This window comes from Pimephales promelas, chromosome 24 (genome assembly GCF_988280905.1).
Source record: "Pimephales promelas chromosome 24, fPimPro1.hap1.1, whole genome shotgun sequence".
NCBI lineage: Eukaryota > Metazoa > Chordata > Actinopteri > Cypriniformes > Leuciscidae > Pimephales > Pimephales promelas.
This window is the reverse complement of record NC_142792.1, coordinates 4701622-4722349: the sequence shown is the minus strand read 5'-3', so window position 1 is coordinate 4722349 and position 20728 is coordinate 4701622. Positions and strand designations below refer to the sequence as shown.

The 20728-nt window shown below is 40.1% G+C and overlaps 2 protein-coding genes across 2 annotated transcripts in view; one reads left to right on the top strand and one right to left on the bottom strand.

The window, feature by feature from the left end:
* Positions 1-20728, bottom strand: part of wnt5b (wingless-type MMTV integration site family, member 5b) — a 90669-nt gene that overhangs the window by 34191 nt on the left and 35750 nt on the right. The window lies entirely within an intron of this gene.
* Positions 7147-10130, top strand: fbxl14b (F-box and leucine rich repeat protein 14b). Its single transcript, XM_039667766.2, has one exon. The coding sequence runs from the start codon at positions 7628-7630 to the stop codon at positions 8828-8830; it is 1203 nt and encodes a 400-aa protein (XP_039523700.1). The 5' UTR covers positions 7147-7627; the 3' UTR covers positions 8831-10130.

The following is a 20728-nucleotide window of genomic DNA, read 5'->3' as shown; positions in this document are numbered from 1 at the left end:
GTGAACACGCTTTCAAGTTTTGCGTTTCCGGCCCTTTATGTTTAAAACTTCTCTTTGCTCTCTCGAACACAATACACCTTGTAATGTTTAATTCAAATACAAACAATGCATTTCTGCGGGAATGTATCAATTATTTAGGTTTTCATTATTGTTATTATGAGGGCAGCACAGCTGCTCGGTGCGCCGTCAGCAGACGGCTGTCTCGGAGACAAACAGCTCGGCTTTCTTTTACACAATCAACACTCTCTAAAAGAGATACTCTCTGACAGCTATGGCGAGATGAACCAAAAATAAACGGGCACAAACATACAAGCACACAGTACTCAGACTAATAGTGAATTACAATAATACTAATACTAATAAAGCAAAGAACGTTAAATAGAATATTAAATAATAATTGTAGTATATATTAAATTTACTTCCTATTTACTTCCTAAACTTTTATTTTGTAGGGCAAACGAATATTAGCTTTGCCTTCTGTTGAGGTGTAATTTTTCCAGGAAGATTTGCTTTAGGTTTATTCAGGTTAGTTGATGACGTGAGAGCACCGTAATTTAAAAAAAAAATAAATAAATAATGTCAGGGATTCTAAATTGGATTATGATCCGATCAAACCAATCACCAATTTCGTTCTTGTGCTTTTCCACTGCTAATATGGCTTACGGTTTAGAAATATTCCAGGCCTTTTGGAGATTGAAACAGGCTCGTCTGCAGTATTTCCCTGTATTCTTTCCTCCATAATCCATTCTTCTATTTTAACAAGATGCCCAGTGTCTGCTGATGAAAAACAGCCCTGCAGTGTGATGCTATCACCAGCACACTTCAAAATAAATGTGATGTTTTATCCAGTGTGGGCAGTGTTAGATTGGCACTATACGTATTACTTCAGATTTTAGCTGAAAAGTTGGTCTTATCTAACCAGACAAACTTTTCCTACATTGCAACTGGGTCACACTTATGTTTTTTTTTTTTTGTTTTTTTTTGGCAAACTCTACACTTGCTTTTACAAGGCTCTTTTTGAGCTCAACTCTTGTCAGATTTCCTTATTTGTGCAGGTATTTTGAGAAATGATTAATTCTTCTTGATAATTGACTTCTGCAGGGGCTGCGATATTGTTTTGTACCATTTGCTAATATGCATTTGCTTTACTTCAACTTATTTGGAACGCTTATTAGCCTTGATTTTCACAGCTGTCCTTCAGGTTCACAACCTCAATAACGATGCTTTAACTGTGGGAGTTTCATAAAAGATAAAAGTTTCTTTATGGATTCACAGGTAGAGGCCAAGTGCAAATCAGTATACATTTGCAACCAGCATATTTCGATTCATTATTTTGGTCCCACTTTATATTAAGTGGCTTTAAGTACCACATACTTATATTAAAATTAATAATTTGATACAGTGGACTTATTGTGTACATACATGTTTTTACATTGTACTTATATTTAAAAAATACCAGCATGTAATTACAGCCTTAATTAATTTATGTAATTACATCTGTAATTACACAGCTGACCAATCCCTTACACATAAACCCACCTTTAAACCTACCCATACCACCACACCTGTCCCTAACCTTACCCGTATCACACCTCAATAGCAGCAAGAGTGATTTACAATACAACATGAGCACAATAAGTATTGTACTTATTTTTAAATCCAAGTACATAGAACTTAAAGCCACTTAATATATAGTTGGACCATTATTTTTGTTAACAGTTTCACCATAAAACAATGCCATAAATGCCATTAAAATTTTGAGTTATTAAAAGAATAGCATAGAGCATGAAATGAAAATAAATTACACTGTAAAAAATGGGCTTATGACGACGCAGAGCTGGGTCGTCAACAGTCGCTAGAGACGTTCATGTTTGTTCACCTTCATAAATTTTTTTAATTCTTACTGTTACTCACCAACTGGCGCGTGACACCGTTTCACTTACTCTCCAACGCCGATATTTACTCGTGTTCTTTTAGGCCCTGGGCTTATGCATGATCCGCTGTTCAATAAAAGTAACCTGGTTGGTTTATGGGTCTAAACATTTTCGCAAAGCACATTTCCCAGACATCCCAAATGCTAGAAACGGTCTTTGTTGATAAAACGGGCCTTTTAACACTCACAGCTCATGACCTCACCACTGAAACTTGCATTAACAGTAACCTCTCCTTGTGGGTGCGGGACCTTTGACATCTCTTAGCACTGGATCTCAAAAGCTCCTGATGCTGAGGGCTTTACTATCTGGGTGGCTGATGTGTGTATTCTGCCCTTGAGTCACACACAGTTGTTTGAAGAACACTTTTCAATGCGTTCCTAGTTCCTCCCTCTCTCCAGGCCCGGACACGCAGCAGACTAATTCAGTCATATCTCTGTCTGTTTTGCTCTCTCTCTCTCTTTTGGTCTCTCTATTTTGTCTCCCGAAGGTCTTTGGTGAGCAACATGACCATTGTGCAGGCAAACGGCCTGTTATTGTCGGTCATGCTATAGAGAGAGAGGTTGAGTTTGAGAGCGTGTGTTTTCTGCACTGTCAGTGTCTCTCCTCTTCACCACATTAGCACGGGCTGTTCCCTACGACTGCTTTGATGGTGAGCGCCGCAGGGCTCCGATCTCTGTTTCAGGTTGTAATTACTCTCTGGAGGGGCCTCACCTGGCTGTGGGCTCCAGGCAGCCATACAGAGGGAAGAGAGAGAGCAAGAAATGGAAAGTTGAAGACATGAAAAAACAGAAGATGAGGCAGAAAAGGTGGGGTAAGACAGTGAAACATTTTTAAAAAAAGACAGTGGGGCCTAAAGTCTGAGACGAGGGGAAAAAAACTAAACAAATAAAATAATTATTATAAACAAATTATGTATGCATGTGTATATGCATGCACACTGACAAAGTTAGGACACTTCCAAAAGTTTATTCAAAAGTTTGAAATAATTAAATTTTTTAATGTTTATAAAAGAAAACACTTATGCTCAGCAAGGCAGTAAGACTTTATGTATATATCATTTTATATATGAATCAAATTTTATATGTATTATTTAGATTATTATAAAAATACAAAGAACTTTAATTATATATATATATATATATATATAAAGTTCTTTGTATTTTTATATACATATATATATGTATATATATACATATATTGTAAATATATACATATATGTACATACAACTTGTTATATATATATATATATATATATATATATTATTATTATTATTATTATATCAATATACTTTTATGATTCTAAAAAAATGCTGGGTTGTTTTAACCCAATTTTGGGTAAAATATAGACAAACCCAGCCATTGGATTACATTTTTAAATTACATTTTTCATCCAATGGCTGGGTTTGTCCATATTTTACCCAAAATTGGGTTAAAACAACCCAGCATTTTTTAGACTAGGCTAACTGAAACTCGTTTGTTATAACTTTTTGTTATAACATTTTTGAATTAGAAAATTGGAAAAGATTGCAGAAGCATTTCATTAGCAGTCTCAGACATTTTGACTTGTATATGAAACCAATAGAGTCTATAAAAAATGCAAAAAAAAAAAAAGTCAAACAACTTGGCACTACTTATTGTTGTATTTCTGTAGCACCAGCATCAAAGATTCACACTCTGGAAGACAAACCTTGCAGCAGAAAGCACTACCTCAGTCCATCAGACTGTTTATAAAGGAAAAGTGCATGGATATGACACATACAGAGCAATAAAATAAAATGTTTTGGGAATATAAAGGGATTTGTTCATTTTATATCAGTAGTGGTATTAACACTAGAATGCATTATGCAGGGAGAGTATTACATCATCCCCTGTTCTTTACACAGGCACCGAGAGCATCGGCTTCCTGGTGTTTCCCCTGCAGAACCCCAACGGGGGTGCAGCTCCAAGGGAGATTCGGCCTGATTTGAATAGAGTAATGTGGCTTCCCCTGCCGCAGAAGAAACTGTTGTCTGATTTCATGAAAAGCCCATTCAGCTAGCTGGATGTATGCGAACGTTTGTGCAAGTTACAGCCGCCAAAATCTCTCCTCAAACTGCCACCGCTTGCAAAACAAAAAAGCAGATTGGAGTCATACACGATGCCGAGAAAGACGGAGGAACTACAAAGTAGCCTAAAATCTATTCATGAGGTGTCAGCTTTCAACAGCATGTTGACACATGCCTACGTCTCCTAGGAAACGGTTGCCCCAAGCGCAGTTATCAGCGCAGTTCTGTGGCATGCAATTATCCAATTATCTCCCTACCCTGAATCAGCACATCAAATCACATGACAGACCTTTTTTTTTTTTTTTTTTGCTAGGTCCTACAACACCTTCGCATTTGCATGTAGCACTTGTCCTTCCTGTTCTCACTGTCTCTCAGCAGCTTCATTTTCACTTTCCGTCACTGGCATCTTTTGTTTTTTATTTCACTAAATGTTCTCAACATTCTTATATGCTTCCTGTTTACTCTGACTATTTTGCTTTCGCTTGGTTCAATTTAGCCTGAATGATCATAAACTGTTAAAGTAATAGCTCCGTCGCGCGTTGCAAGAGCATGTTTTTTAATTGTTTAGCTTTCGCTTGCTTTCTAACTCAATCCCCTCCCTTTCCTTTCTCACTCGTCCCCTCCTCCCGCTCTCTCTCTCTCTCTCTGCTTATTTCCAGGAGCAGCTTGAGTCCAGCTTTTGGCTCCGCAGGCCTGCTTTGAGAGTCTCTGACTCACAGCAGTGCAGTTCTGGAGCGGCCCTCCTCTCTGGCGGTGAGGCCGGCTGGAGGAGCCAGGGACAGGGGCCGCTGTCACAGACCTCTCGCCCCCTTACATGCTGGGCATCGGGGCGCAGCACACATTTAGAGCCCTTCATCTGTCCACCATACAAGCCCAGGACCTGTCTGTCAGAGAGAGCGCATGAATTCAACTTGACGTCAGCATGAAATGGCGTCCGCAGCGTGTTTTTCTTCCAGTAATCAGAGTTGAAGAGAATATTCTATTAGACTAAAGACTCACTGGTGGACGATTAAAAAAATAAGAGGGTTTCGTGAGTCGAAAGTTGTTTCAGAGACGAAGCGAGTTTTTATTAAACATACCCAAGACTCTTAAAATAACGTGCCCTCCTATTTTTAAAGATATTTGGGACTTTTTATCTCACAATTCAGACTTTTTTTTATTAAGTCATAATTGCGAGATATAAAGTCCAAATTGTGGGATATAAACTCGCAATGCAAATTTTTTTCCTCACAACTGTGACTTTTTTTCTCATAATTGGGAGTTTATTTCTCGCAATTATGACTTTTTCTCGCAATTCTAGCTTTTTTCTCGCAATTGCGAGTTTATATCTCTCAATCATGACTTTTCTTGCAATCTGCCATTTTTTGTTGCAATTATGATTTTTTTTTCGCAATTTAGATTTTTCTCACAATTGCAAGTTTATATTATATAGATATAAACTTGCAATTATGAGAAAAAATGTCACAATTGAGAGATATAAAGTCCAAATTGTGGGATATAAACTCGCAATCCTAATTTTTTTCTCACAACTGTAACTTTTTTGACATTATTGTGAGTTTATATGTCGCAATTGACTTTCTCGCAATTCTGCCATTTTTGCTGCAATTATGATTTTTCGCAATTTACATTTTTCGCAAAATTGCAAGTTTATATCTCGCAATTATGACTTTCTCGCAATCATGACTTTTCTCGCCAATGCGTGTTATTTTCAGAATTGTGGGATTTAAACTTTACAATGGCTTTATTTCTCAAAATTTCATATCTTACAATTCTGACTTTATAACTATAGCAATTACGAGTTTATAGCACGCAATTTGGAGATAAAAACTTGCAATTACCATTTTTATTTTTTATTCAGTGGCAGAAACAAGTTTCCATACCCTATAAATATTAGTATGGCCAGGAATGTGTATTAAGAAAGCAAACGGGTTCCATTTTGATTTCATGTGAACTTGCAGGACTGAGCAGCTTCATAAATAATGTTGGATAGAGTTTTCACAATTATAACCTGAACCAGTGAGAGTGGAAGAAGAGGGAAGAAAAAAAGTGACATTTATTGAAGAGAGAGAGAGGGAGAGAGAGAGAGAGAGAGAGAGAGAGAGAGAGAGAGAGAGAGAGAGAGAGAGAGAGAGAGAGAGAGAGAGAGGCTGTGGTGAGCTAGAGAGAAGGTTCGAGACAGAGAGTCGGAGAGGGGAGGGTTGGACTTCTGCTGTCAGTTGTGCTGTGCTGCATTTTCTTTTGTAAACACAAACGTGTGTGTGCTGCTTTTCTTCCTTTTTTTCTGCTACACTCCAGTACCTTCTGCAAATGCTCCCGTCATATCGGCTAACAATGCCAAAGAGCCCACAGAGGGGGGCCTGAGGCCCAAAGACGGGGAAATATGCAAAAGGTGGAATAAAAACTACCTTATGTAAGACTGACAGGGCAAACAGGCTGTTACCGCAGATCCACAGAGCATAACATTACGTGCCCCTTTGTTAGGGTTATGATGCGAAATTTTTCTTTTACAAGAAGAGAACAGCAGTATAAATGATATTTCATATTATAAAAGCTTTAAAACCATGATTAGGACCAGATAACTTTTCAAAGTAAGCTACTTGAATAACATTTTTTTTTTACAAATTAAGAAATTCCCTTAATGCAAAAAACAAAAACAAAAACTAAAGTATATTAAATGTAGCCCTAGTATAATTTTTCAACATTTCACAATCAGCCCTTTCTATTGTTTGTTTTGTTATATGCACACACATAACTGTGTTATTTGCACACTGAGAGAAAAATGTCGCTTCACTTTACTCTAATAATTAATCAAATTGAAATAACAACTTAAAAAATACCACCATCGGACACGGAAGCTGAAGGGTTAAGAGTAAAGTGAACTGAATTGTAAGAAGTTGGTTTCCAGGGGAACTATTCTTACTGTTCCAGCTGAGTTGGGCTAAACCACTTTGCTTGCAAAAAGGGGTGCGATTAACACACACAACACGCATTTCTTTCATAACAGTTTATAGAAAAACAGAACACTGGGTAGGACAATAACTAAAAACATATGCGGGCTCGCATTATAAGTTTTAGACTCTTTTTAAACAATTTGCTCCGTTTCTAGCAGGTTTAAATATGCGCGACTCCCCCGCAGCCGCTCTGTGCTCGCGGCCCTGCCAAGTCAGTTTGAAAAGATCAGACAAAGGCAGCAGGAAGCCCCTCGGCTTGGCAATGAGTGCGAGCGGAGCAGAAACGCGAAACGAAACCTCACTCTTTTATCTGATAGCGGACTGAATTTATTTTCTCCCGAGGTTTGTGGCAGTTTTAGACATCTTTTGAAAATGTACGACCGTCTGGATCCCCGGGTCGAGCGAAGACTATTATCAAAGCGCCAAACGGGCAGCAGCGCTGTCTGACCGCCCGTTCGCTGTCGGTCTGAATCGGATCAAGCGTCTTTTGGGAGGCATTTTTGCATTTGAATCCTTCCTACGCCACTGAAAGGATCGCTCGGGACGGCGAGTTGTCGATTTACCCAGTTAAATGTGAAAAGAAAAGCTTGAGGAGCTTTCTAAAAGCCTCTTTCCCCCTCCTAAGGGGACAGCGAGACGCGACGGTGACCGTTGGTGGGGGTTTGCCGCCGTTTGTTTTCTTGAGCGCGCGTGGAAGATGGAGACGCACATCTCGTGTCTCTTCCCGGAGATTTTAGCCATGATTTTCAGCTACTTGGACGTGAGGGACAAAGGCAGGGTGGCTCAAGTGTGTACGGCGTGGAGGGACGCGTCCTACCACAAGTCCGTGTGGAGGGGGGTGGAAGCCAAGCTGCATCTGAGGCGGGCGAACCCTTCCCTGTTCCCCAGCCTGCAGGCGCGAGGCATCAGGCGGGTGCAGATCCTCAGCCTGCGGCGCAGCCTCAGCTACGTGATCCAGGGGATGCCCAACATCGAGAGCTTGAATCTGAGCGGCTGCTATAACTTAACGGATAACGGCCTGGGGCACGCGTTCGTGCAGGAGATCCCATCCCTGAGGGTGCTCAACCTGAGCCTTTGCAAGCAGATCACGGATTCCAGTTTGGGCAGAATAGCGCAGTATCTGAAAAACTTGGAGGTGTTGGAACTGGGCGGCTGCAGTAATATCACGAACACTGGCTTGTTGCTCATTGCGTGGGGTTTGCACAGACTCAAAAGTCTTAATCTGAGGAGCTGCCGGCATGTGTCGGACGTGGGCATCGGACACTTGGCCGGCATGACCCGGAGCGCGGCGGAGGGCTGCCTCAGCCTGGAATACCTGACCTTGCAGGACTGCCAAAAGTTGACGGACTTGTCCCTCAAGCATATATCAAAAGGTCTGACTAAGCTCAAAGTGCTCAACCTGAGTTTCTGCGGGGGCATCTCGGACGCTGGCATGATCCACCTCTCTCACATGACGAGCCTGTGGAGCCTTAACCTGCGCTCGTGCGACAACATCAGCGACACGGGCATCATGCACCTCGCCATGGGCACGTTGAGACTCTCCGGACTCGACGTGTCATTTTGCGACAAGATAGGCGACCAGAGTCTGGCTTATATCGCGCAGGGCCTGTACCAGCTCAAGTCTCTGTCGCTGTGCTCGTGCCACATCAGTGACGATGGCATCAACAGGATGGTGCGCCAAATGCACGAGCTGAGGACGCTGAACATCGGTCAGTGCGTGCGGATTACAGACAAAGGACTGGAGCTGATCGCAGACCACTTGACGCAACTGACCGGCATCGATCTGTATGGATGTACGAAAATCACTAAGAGGGGACTGGAGAGGATCACGCAGCTCCCCTGCCTTAAAGTTTTGAACCTGGGCCTTTGGCAGATGACTGAAAGTGAGAAAGTGAGGTGAAACTTGGGGGGGGTTTCTGGAGAGAGAGAGAGAGAGAGAGAGAGAAAGGGGGAGAGGGAAGTTGGGCGGGAGGGGGATGGGTGGATTTCAATAGAGCAAAGTACATAAAAGAGGCTTAAAATGCTGAATGTGATACATGTGTCAGTTATTGCTATTAACACACACACAAAAGTTGTTTTTCCCCCCCCAACAAATCGCAATATTAAACCTCCTCCCCAAGTATCGCGATATTTTGGCTACCTCGTTAGATGTTACATTATATTGTTACTCTTAACAAGAATGAAAATTTGTGCCTAGAAAAACAATTCCCTCCCCTTGTATCTCGTCTTTGGCTTAAGGAAAGTAACACAAAAAGACTGAAAGCAGGATGGATTGAGACAACCTTTTTTATTTCCCTTCCTTCAGCTAGCCAACAAAAAGCAAAGGGTTTTAAAACAAGTATATGAATAGGTAGTTGATATCAAATTTCAAGCATTTTTTCAACTGTCCTGTGATTTGACAGTTCACCTTAAAATATCTAAATTTCGTAACTTTTTGTGAGAGACTAAATGTATTTATCACACACCACAGGATCATTTAAAATGAATTGGATTCAAAAATGAGAAACAAATAGTTACCAGTCCCAGAGCCCAAAATACGCATTTTTCCATTATTGACACAAATTATGTACTCATATCTCCATGATTAATAAAGAAAAAAGTTCATGGACATATGTCAACTGCCCTTATGCAAAGACAGACAAAAATACTGGGTTTGTACACTAAAGCTTTTATATTTCCAAATGCTTTTAGTTTTTGCTCAATTTTACAGGCCTGAAAGCCTTTAATTCCTGCTTTGAATAAGAGGTTGCCTCTGCTGATGTATTTATGCTTATGTAAGCAGATATTAATTAATGGCAGTGTTTCAGAGCGTTGTACTTCAAATTGAAGTGAATTTTGTCCCTGAAAAAGAAAAAAACCCTGTTTGCAATTCACTGACACCTTGTTTGCCTCTTCACAGGGCTGAAACAGGGAACATCATGTTATAAAACAATCTGTCTGTTTTAAATACATTAATATTCAACTTTACATATAAAAGACATGGTCGCGACGAGGGTAACGCGCAAAATGCATGTCAGGCCTATATATGTACCATGATGTATCGACCTGCAACATGTATTGAGTCCTGCTGAGAAGCTACTGTGTTCTAATGTACTGTAAATGTATTTGTAAAAAGAATCCCAAATTAAAATGTTTTATATTCTTACAGTAAAAACATTAAAGTTGATATTTATATAAATAAAAGAGCCACTTGGAATTTCCTTACGAGTTTGGTATAATTCATGCATGAAGTCTGGTTTGTTTCGTGCCCTTTTGATGCTATAGATGTTTAGGCAGTATCACGGATAATTTTGCGATAATAGGGTTAGGGGATGGATTTGATTCATTGCCAATGTAGTGGATTTGAGAAATGAGCGTTTTAGAGGGCGACGGAATGGAAGTGAGATTTGTGTGTTAAGGGCATGCATGTTTGTTACATTATTTATGAAGCGCAACAAAATGGATGCTTCACTTAATTGTGCTAGTGAGGGTGTTAAAACTGCAATGCTGCCTTTATTACAACTGAGGACCTCCACTCCAATAATATACACATTGTAAAAGCATCTGATATTAATTTAGTGACTATTACGTTGGATTTTTTTCACCCGCTAAAATATTATAAATCCCGTTCTCAACAGTTGCCATTGTTTCCCTAAGTTAAGAAGCCAGGTCTAGGATTTTTTCTTCTCCTTGCTCAGTCACGCATACCAGATCTGAGAGACGGGGTTTGTCCCACGGGAGTCTTCCTCCCCCCCTAAGAAAAACTTAGCCCACCCCCTTTCCTCAAACAGACACTTTTAAACATTCCTCACCATCATTCAAAGCATTTAAGCTTTAGTCTTTGCTCCCCTCCACCGTCCGGAGGGGTGGAGGATTTAAACGGGGGCGCTTGATGAGAGAGCGAGAGAATTTAAGCCCTTCTGAAGGTTACCGCCATCTCTTTTACTAACTTTGCTGAGTTCATCGATTTTTTTTTCTTTTCCCTGGAGCTACATTTTTTTTTCTTGCATTTTTACAACTGAAAATTTTTGTCAGACATTCTGATGTCTTGCTCACATAGATCTCAGTTATAAAAACTACACTATTGTGTGATTTTGCTGAACTGAGCCAACATAGCAGAAAAAAACAGCTACACATTTGAAAAGCCTGTTTTTACTGCTGGGAATTTTAACAAAGCACTTGGAACATTAGCAGGAACCTGTATAGCTATCCCAGCGCCTCTGGTTGAAGGTGTTTCTGGGTTACAGTGAGACGCTTTGAAGTTTCGGAAGGTTCCAGAAAGGTGGGGGTGGGGGGTTGAAGGGTATTTTGCTCTTGTCTAAAACTCCAGGCATTTTAGAAGGTCCATGTGATATGCTCAGACAGCCTAAATCAAGCACAGATAAAAAAAAAAAAATGAAAAGTCACTTAGTGTTTCATTGTTTCATTTGGTTGCAGTCAGTGTTAGAGGAAAGCTGGTTAAAAGCTGTGCCACATCGCTGGAAAAATGGACAGGAATTCGTGAGTCACTGTTTGACTTTGCTCTGTAAAAAAAAAAAAAAAAAAGTGTGCGGTGCAAGAACCCTGTCTGACTTCAGGAGACCGGCACCGGATAGCAAACATGGCACACGAGAGGTGCTTTAGTTTTGCATGTCTGTGTGTGGCATTGCATCCGTTCAGAACAACTGGATAAGGCCAAATGTGAGCCAAGAGAACAATCTGTTGCTTTATTCTGTACCGGATGAAATACTTCAGATTGAAGTTTCTCTCCATGAATGATATAAGCAACAGAAAACCTTTTTACTTACTTTAAAAGAAACATTCTGGGTTCTGTACAAGTTTAGCTCAAATGATAAATTTGGGTCACGCTTTATATTAGCCGTTGTGTTTTTACATTAAACATTATTGTTAGATACAAATGTACTTGAGTTCATATTGTATTGCGAAACACTTTCCCTGCTATTGAGGAGGGATACGGGTACGTTTAGGGACAGGTTTGGTGGTATGGGCAGGGTTAAGGGGTAAGGGAAGGGTCAACAGTGTAATTATGGATGTAATTACAGACAGGTATTTGTTCACAATAAGTGCAGTTTTAAATGATTAATTTAAATGTTAGTACATTGTACATACACTTAATATAAGTGGGGCCAACATTTGTGTATCATTTGAGCTTTAAATAAATTTTACGGTTGGTTTATGCTTTGTGGCATTGCATTGTAATGGCAATGAATATAACATCACAACAAAATCATGTTGTGACAAATCAATGCTATGATATTGAAACCGTATTTTAACATTGCATTGACCCAATTTTCTTCCATGTAAACCAGAATCCAGCTTTTTTTTAAGATGAGGAACAAGATTATTCCAGAAATACTATCGATTGAGCTTAATTTGTACTGAAATTGCTTCATTTAATTCACAATTTTGAAACAGGATTTATAAAGCACAACTGTAGACGAGTCACGTTTTGATGGTTAAACAGATTTTTCTGTGGCTTTCAGTGAATTCTGATGCAAACGTTTGTGACTCACGGGTTTGGGTTTAAAAAAGAGTGGAATTAACTCTGTGGTGAAAGTGCGTATGATGGCTAACTGTCTCACATGGCTGTCAGGTTTTAGTCATACCTCTCATTAAAACTAATCCACAGCGGTCTTTTCACACTGCGGGCTGGATGATGGCCATATGGTATTTTTACAAGCAGACAACTGGTTTACTGCACATACTGTATGTCAAAAGCTTTTTTTTTGAAGAAGAAGCCAGATGAAAAGGTAGGTTTGTGAGTGAAGGCGATCCTTGTATGTGTGTGTGTAGCTACTAGGCTTGCTCTGGTTTGTTGTTGCCAGCTCTCCCCCAGTGAGGTTGTGACAGAGTTTGACTGGTGTCATGTGACCTTGCTGGAAGTGTGAGTACAGAGGGGCCAGAGCCAGGAGACCCAATCTGTCGCCCTCTCGCCCCACCCTTCACACACATGCAGAGATGGAAACAAATTTGCAAAGATGAACCTTATAGGTGCAAAATCCAGCGACACAGTCCAAATTTTAGGCAAATTTTGGTCTCACTTGGCTGATTTGTGCATGTGTCAGTCTTGTTAGGGAGTGTTTGGAGCCTCTGTCCTCTCTCACACACACATACAAACTCACTATCTTAGACTATTTTTCTCTCTTTGGCATTTCTTTTCTCTGAACAAAATGTGACTCAGGCTTGTGTTGCACCAGTTTCACCCCTTTGTTCTGATTGTATTAGGTGACGGGTCCACATGTTCTGGATCGTATCTGCTTTCATATGCAGTGAAATGCAGCTCTCTGGCTGCACTCTGGAGGCAGGAGGTCTATGCATGAAAGAAACTTGAGTGCGAGACTGAAAACCACACCACACAACAAAAAACGATATGGGGGGAAAAAAGACAACCAGTGATTGGAAGCTTTGTTGCGTATAAACCACCCATTTTAGCGTTAATCCTTGACCTCAAACTGTCAGGCGCACCTTTTGACAGTCAAGAATATAAGTTCTGACTGAATAGCTGCTATAAAATGTAAAAAAATAAAATAACTGACTAATCAGTACGTGCTAAAATACACATTCTTTAAAAGCTAAGATGACAAAAACCTTTCCACAGCATGAGATAGAGAGGAAGGTAAAACAGGAAGAGATTCTTGGGAAAGAGGAAGGTAAAAGGGAAGAGATGCTAGCGACATATCGTCCAAAATTGGGTAAGATGCAAGAAAATGTTTTATTTCTGAGCCTCTTTGATTTTCTTTGGCTTGGCTCTATAATTGAAAGGGTAGGCGATTTGTTTCAGACACTTTTTTTGTTACCGCAACCACCTTTTATAGTTTCTCCTGAACCAAAACAACCAGCTTATGCTGCGTTCACACCATAATTAGGAAGGGAATACGTTATACTCGGAGCGGCTTGTGAATTTATGCGAATTTAATGCTTTTCTATGTCAACACTATCAACGCCGAAATAAATCTGCAGCAGTCAGGTGGCAAAGTCAGCGCTAAAAGTTGTTTAAGTTCATTATTATTGTGATGTTATGTGCTTTGAGACATGAGGTAGTTTAACGCGGTCTCTCGCTTCATGTGTTTTGGAGACGCTCTTGAAGGGAGGGTGGGAACTCATGCTTTCAAAGCTAACTTGCAATTTCTAGCCGCTACGAAAATTGCCTTCCCTACCTTTAAAAGGTAAAAGCTGATAGACCAGTACGTGTGTGTGTCCGGGATACAGGCCGACTGCACATGCAGGAGGAGATTTGTTACTCAAGAGTGTGGGTGGTAGAGAGGGCGTGAGTGTTGTGTGTGGGGCTCTGAATCCACTCAAAGAGGGAAGCGATGGAAAGAGAGAGAGGGGCAGAGTGCTAAAAGGAAGAAAGTGGATGAGAGATGGATGACGGGGGGACGCACACTACTGTAGCTAAAACCTCTTCACAGAAATACAGCAGTCACATCTGTCGAGACCCCACACAGCCAGCTGAGCTGCTCTCCACAGGAGGATATATTTTTAAAACCACTGTGGCATTTGGAATTATCTAAGAGGTTCATCCATAATGTTTTGGTAAGATAGACACTTTTTCAAGCGCTGCATATACAAAAAGTACTGTAGGTCTGATGGGTTTGTATGAATTTGTAGCTTGCCAGATGTTTTTTTTCCGAGTGAAGTCGGATCAAAGTTATTGGTTGAAATGGAATAAAGATGTATCCTGGGCAAGGTAGAAAAAACCCTCATGCTGCCAACAAGACCAGGAAATCTGGATTAGATCAATCTAGTAGATCCAACATGGCACTATAACCATTTCAAGAAACTTGACTTTACCGCCATACCACAGATTGATGACATGCATTAAGTGAATGACAGAAACGAGCGTCATTTTGGCATTTAAAAGAACGAATGGGATATTTATTTGAAAGATACACATTTTTAACGAGCTCTCATTCCAAAAATTAAAATTTCGCTCTGTGTACTTCAAAATCACTCCACAAAAAAACTTCTTCTGAAGCCATGAGATTAAAATTACGAAATTGAATGTCACTCAAAATGATGTTACTCAAAACGACGAATTGAAAATGTCAAAAAATCACGAGACTTCTGTTACAATTCCAGACCAAATTCAATGTTCAAATTCAGATCTTGAAAGCAAGGAATATTCTGGAAGAGTGCCACATGTTAAGGGGAATGTGTTGAGCAAGGAACATAATTATGCTGCTATTCTCTCTCTCTCTCCCGGCCCTGGGTATTGCGTGGCTCTGTCAGAGATGTAGAAAAGGCAGTGTTACACAACAGGAAGTGAAGCATGTCTCGGGAGCTTTAAAGACAAATAGACCGGTTTGATCAAGTTTAGTGTCGGGCTCTCTAGAGTCCACCTCTCAATACCAGCTCAAGTGCACAAACACGAGAGTTCAGGGGAGAAGGAACATATCTATCTATCTATCTATCTATCTATCTATCTATCTATCTATCTATCTATCTATCTATCTATCTATCTATCTATCTATCTATCTATCTATCTATCTATCTATCTATCTATCTATCTATCTATCTATCTATCACTAAAATGGACAGCAGACCTCAAGTGTTGGTAAAAGTATTACTAAAAACAGGATGCATTATAGATGAGTGAGTCATATTAAGATCCTGCTTTAGCAGTTAGCTGTTTATTAACGCACGCACACCCACAGGGCTACACGCTTCAGGCCCACTAGCACAACGAGTACGTTTAAACTAGTGTCAGCAAAAAGGGAACAACCATTGTTTCAGCTTTTCTAAAGCACATATAGATTGGAATGTTGACAGGAAGTGAGCAGTTAAAGGTGGGTATACACAGAATTAAAAATAAAATGTTGTAATGGTTGATCTTAAAGGGATAGTTCACTTTGAAATTCATTTTTGATATGTTTTAGTTACCTCAAGGGCATCCAAGATGTAGGTGTCTTTGTTTCCACAGTATTTTCAATTTTGATATTTTTAGGTCAAACTGTTCTTGTCTGTCAGTCATACAATGGAGGTCTATGGTCACCACCTCAAAGAGCATGCACAGAGAAGTCCAAATTAAACATGATTTAATGACTCGTAAATGTACACATTGACGGCCTAAGACACGAAACGAGCGGTTTGTGTGAGAAAACGAACAGTATTTATAACGTTTTTACCTCTTGTCATCACAGTCACGTCCAAGTGATCTGAGGGCGAGGGCGCTTCGGTCTGCGCGACCACCGGAAAGCGCCGGAAGTGATTGCTTGCGCGTGTACGTCACTCATTGTTTACACAGAGATTTCAAAAGTGTTATCCTTCACTTTGAAGATCTAAACATATTTAACACCTATCCTCCAAAAACTCCATTGGCTCCCTGTCAGATTTAGGATTGATTATAAGATCTGTCTCCTGACCTATCAGTGTGTCCACGGTAGCGCACCAGAGTACCTCACAGAACTCATTAATATTCATAATCCATCCCGACATCTCCGCTCTTCTGACACTCACAAACTCCAGGTTCCTAACTCTAAACTCTGCACTATGGGAGACAGGGCCTTCCAGGTAGCTGCACCTCGAATTTGGAACGCTAATCACCTGAGAGCGCCACAGTCTATAGAGGTTTTTAAAAATAAACTAAAGACTCACCTATTTTTAACTGCATTTTCTTAAAATATATTTTGCTTTTGTTTGTTAACTGACTGTTCTTAAGTTTGTTGTCTTAATTCTGCCATTGCATGTTTTTATATCTATTCGTATTGCTTTTATCTGTACACTTGTAGCACTTTGAGATATGTTCGTCATGTGTAAAGTGCATTACAAATAAAATTAATTCTTATTATTATTATTATTATTATTTAGATATACAGGAAATTGCAATGGAAGACCATTTCGATATATCAACAGACAACGTTGATTTTTTCTTTCCCAACCGCGCAAGAGATCCCTTCGGCGCTTTCCGGCGCTTGCGCAGACCGAAGCGCCCGTGCCGTCAGATCACTTGGTCATGGCTGTGGTTACAAGAGGTAAAAACAATATAAATACTGTTCGTTTTCTCACACAAACCGCTCGTTTCGTGTCTTAGGCCATCAATGTGTACTTACATTTACGAGTCATTAAATCATGTTTAATCTGGACTTCTCTATGCATGCTCTTTAAGGTGGTGACCATAGACCTCCATTATATGACTGACAGACAAGAACAGTTTGACCTAAAAATATCAAAATTGAAACTACTGTGGAAACAAAGACGCCTACATCTTAGACGTCTACACCTCTGATTGTTCAGAGGGACTTAAATTAGAAAAGAGATCAGAAGCGGTACTTCTGTTCCTAAAATAAATGCTTTAAAGGATGATTAGATTTCTTTAGGCCGAAGCTAAAAAGCTGAGGGAGATATGAAACCAAACATATTGGACAAAACAGAGCCCATTTTTCCATCCCATTTCCTCTCTTTTTTTGTCCTTCCTTTTTCCTGACGAAACCTCACTCTGTACCGACCATCCATCACTTTTCTCTCAGCCCACTGTAAAAGCCATGCTCTCTCTCTCTCTCACTCTATCTCTGAGATTTAGAGGCTCTGAGTGTGACATGGAGAAGCTCAGCTTGTGTCTGCCTCGAGGCAGTGGTCCGACTCAGTTGGGGAAATTTATAAAGTGTCTGACGTTATCTCCATGCGGTATGCAGAGCATTCGTTCTCTCCCTTCTCTCGTTCTGTATCCACTCTCTCTCTATATATCTCACCAAATCTTCAACTGTTTTACATTACAGTCATCTCTACCCTGTTCTCTAACACTGTAACCACCAACATTCTTCCTCTATTGTTTTTGCACTCCCCACTTGCTTTTACGTATTTAAAGGGGTAGTTCACTAAAAATGTCAATTCTGTCATTTACAAAACCCAACAAAAGAAGAAATTTAGAAGATTGCAAGAAAAAGAAACAACGAAAGCAAATGGACAAGGATGCTGTCGAGCTCTGAATAGGACAAAAAGCAAAAGAGGGCTTTTTTTGCAGCGATGTCATAGAAGATCCACTTTGGGTTCCCCAAACAATAGAGGATTTCGAACCGGGTATTCAGCAGCTCTAAAAGAAAATAGTGTCATTGTTCAGCTGAAGTCAGTTCAGTGTTGATACAGTCAATTATTAAAAGGGTTATGAACTGAGAAATCAAAATTTTCTTAAGGTTCTGACATATAAGAGGATATCATATCATAAAGAATATCCAGAAAGTTTCAGAACATCCTTGTTAGTCAAAAATCAGCTTTTATTGTTACTAGGCCCAGCGGACGGTTTGAAACGGCATGAGAGGGATTAAATTATGACAGCTTTTTACTTTTCTCACACATGCATTCATGAAACTCATGTACCTGCATATCTTACTCATAAAAAAGCCACATGTATGCCAAGCTAATGTCCTGTTTGCAGTGCATCTGCAACTTTTTCCATCTGTTCTTCCTGTTTCTCTCTCTGAGCTGAGGCCGGATGCTGGGAAACTGTGGATAGTGTTTTACTTTTGTGCTGCCACTTCGCTCACTCTCTCTTTTTTTGCTTTGTCACTCAACACGACATGTCCTGTCACATGGTTCATTCACTCCGACAGTCGCAGGGCTGGAGAGTGCTCTCTCTCTCCCCCCACATTTCAATCTCCCTCTTCCTCCCTCTTATTTCAGCCCAGGGTCTATTCTGAGGCAGGAATTGGAAACTCAGTCTTGTGCTGATGTTTATCAGCCCATTCCAGGCCCTGCATTGCATTTCTATCTGAGAGTGTATCAGAACCCCTGATTTTAGATAGGTATGATTAATGTTGTTACACACTCCATGGCATTACGTGGGAAGGCGAGAGGAGGATATACACAGCCAATACTTTTCATTATAATCTTCTTGTTTTGCTCCACATCTGACTGGCTAAATAGGAAACAACGCAATGTGTAAATGTAAATATGCACAGCCATATTTACGAGTCTGTAAGGGTGTTTGGATGGATGGAGGCTGAGAGGAAGCCAGAGAAGCACTCTAGAGGAAACAAGGAGGGAAAAAAGACTGACCCTATTAGGGAACCAATGTTAATACATTTCAGCAACATCTACCTGCTCGTGTTACTACAGCGATCATGACACAAGACTTCAATTAAACCCAGGCCAGGCGGGGAATTCACACACCGGCCCCTCGGCAACTCCCTGCCTTGATTTCTCTCCCTGCAGTTGAGTCGCTCTAAAGCTAAAGCTATTCAACACACATCTGACCACTTAAAAACCATGAAATCAAAATGCCTTTTTGTCATCGAGTTCCACCTCATTCAGCCATTCTCAACTTGAGAGAAGGTAAATGATAACTGAATTATCATTTTTGGGTGAACTATCCCTTTAAGTTTAAGCTTTTACCACTATTTCTAAAAATATTTACACTGTTGTTTTAACCCAACTGTGGGTCAATTATGGACAAACCCAAATGTTGGGTTAAAAATGTAACCCTATGGCTGGCTTTGTCCATATTTGACCATTAAAACAACCCAGTATTGTTTAGAGTGTATATTTCAAATTGTATTTTATACTATTTATCACTTCATAAATAAATAAAAAATATTTAAATGTGTTTTTTTTGTCAAAAATAACAAAACTGAAAACATGTCAAATTATGGAAATAAATTGGGTTGTGTATTACATTTTTATGTACGAACTAATACACACGAAGAGTTCCTCCGTAAATGCCATTCTCTTTGTACCTTGTTTCTTGTTTAATGTCTCTCTAAAACGGATTTGTCTCTCAGGATTAGAGCTGACATGATTGCAGATTTTGTTGCAGATGTGTTTTGTTTATGAGCGTTAAGTGATTCTGAAAAGGCCTTGCCACTTCACTGCTCCCCATTTCCGACTCCTGCAATATTCTGCCCGCTGATATGCTTTACAGACTTTTGGAGAGACAGACAGGGACTTTCAGACAGAGCAGAATTTTTAATAAGTGGAAATCTCCTGCACCAGAAGGAGGAAAAATATATATATCACGGTTTGAGAAGAAAAAAAAAATCATATGGGACAAACCCCAGTGTGTCTGGCTTTAATTCAAAGCATACAGGCGGCAGAGGACCCTGTGCTTTTTCTCCTTCAAATCATCTTATCCATATTTAAAGGATAAGACCTGAGTGCAATAAGTGAAAGCAGCTTTGCATACGAGATCACAGCCAATTAAACTGACAGGAGGCGAGGGGGTGGGGGGTGGATGGGGGGCTGAGAGTCAAGTCAGGAATTTCTCAAAAGTTGCCTCAGACAAAAGAATACGACAACAAGAGAGGGAAACACAACTAAGAAGATAAAGTAAACCATGCCTGGTATAGTTGTTGTAAGCATGCAAACGCAATAGCTTGGTTGATATTAACTGCATCACTGGGAAGGATATCTGAAGATACCTTTTATTTGACAAAAGTTTATTTAAAGACATACCAGCCTTTTGGAGAGACTCCGAGACTTTCAAGATTTTTTTTTCTTTTTTTTTTTTTTACATTTTCAACTTTCTTTTGTGTGTAATGTTGCTTTTTGAGCATGAAAAACATCTGCAAATTCACAAAGTCACTCCAAAGGCAGTTATTTTTTTATCAGAGCGCACTGTTTCTGAACTCCCTGAACAACACATTCTCATGCCACGGCGTCATATAGTGACACTTTTGACAATGCGTATGCATCCAACGCACATGGCACCCTTTAGCGTCATTATGACACGCTTCGGTTATGGGTAGGTTTAGGTCTGGGGTAGGGTTAGGGTTAGACCACTAGGAGGCGCCTTCTGGCCCATATATATATATGCGTCTCCAAATTCTAAACTCTAAATTCTCCAACTTTGTGAAACTAAAATGAAACTGTTCTCTCCATGAACAGC

Bases quoted from the DNA above. Each gene is read 5' to 3' on its own strand.
- fbxl14b (XM_039667766.2), top strand. From the start codon at position 7,628: ATGGAGACGCACATCTCGTGTCTCTTCCCGGAGATTTTAGCCATGATT.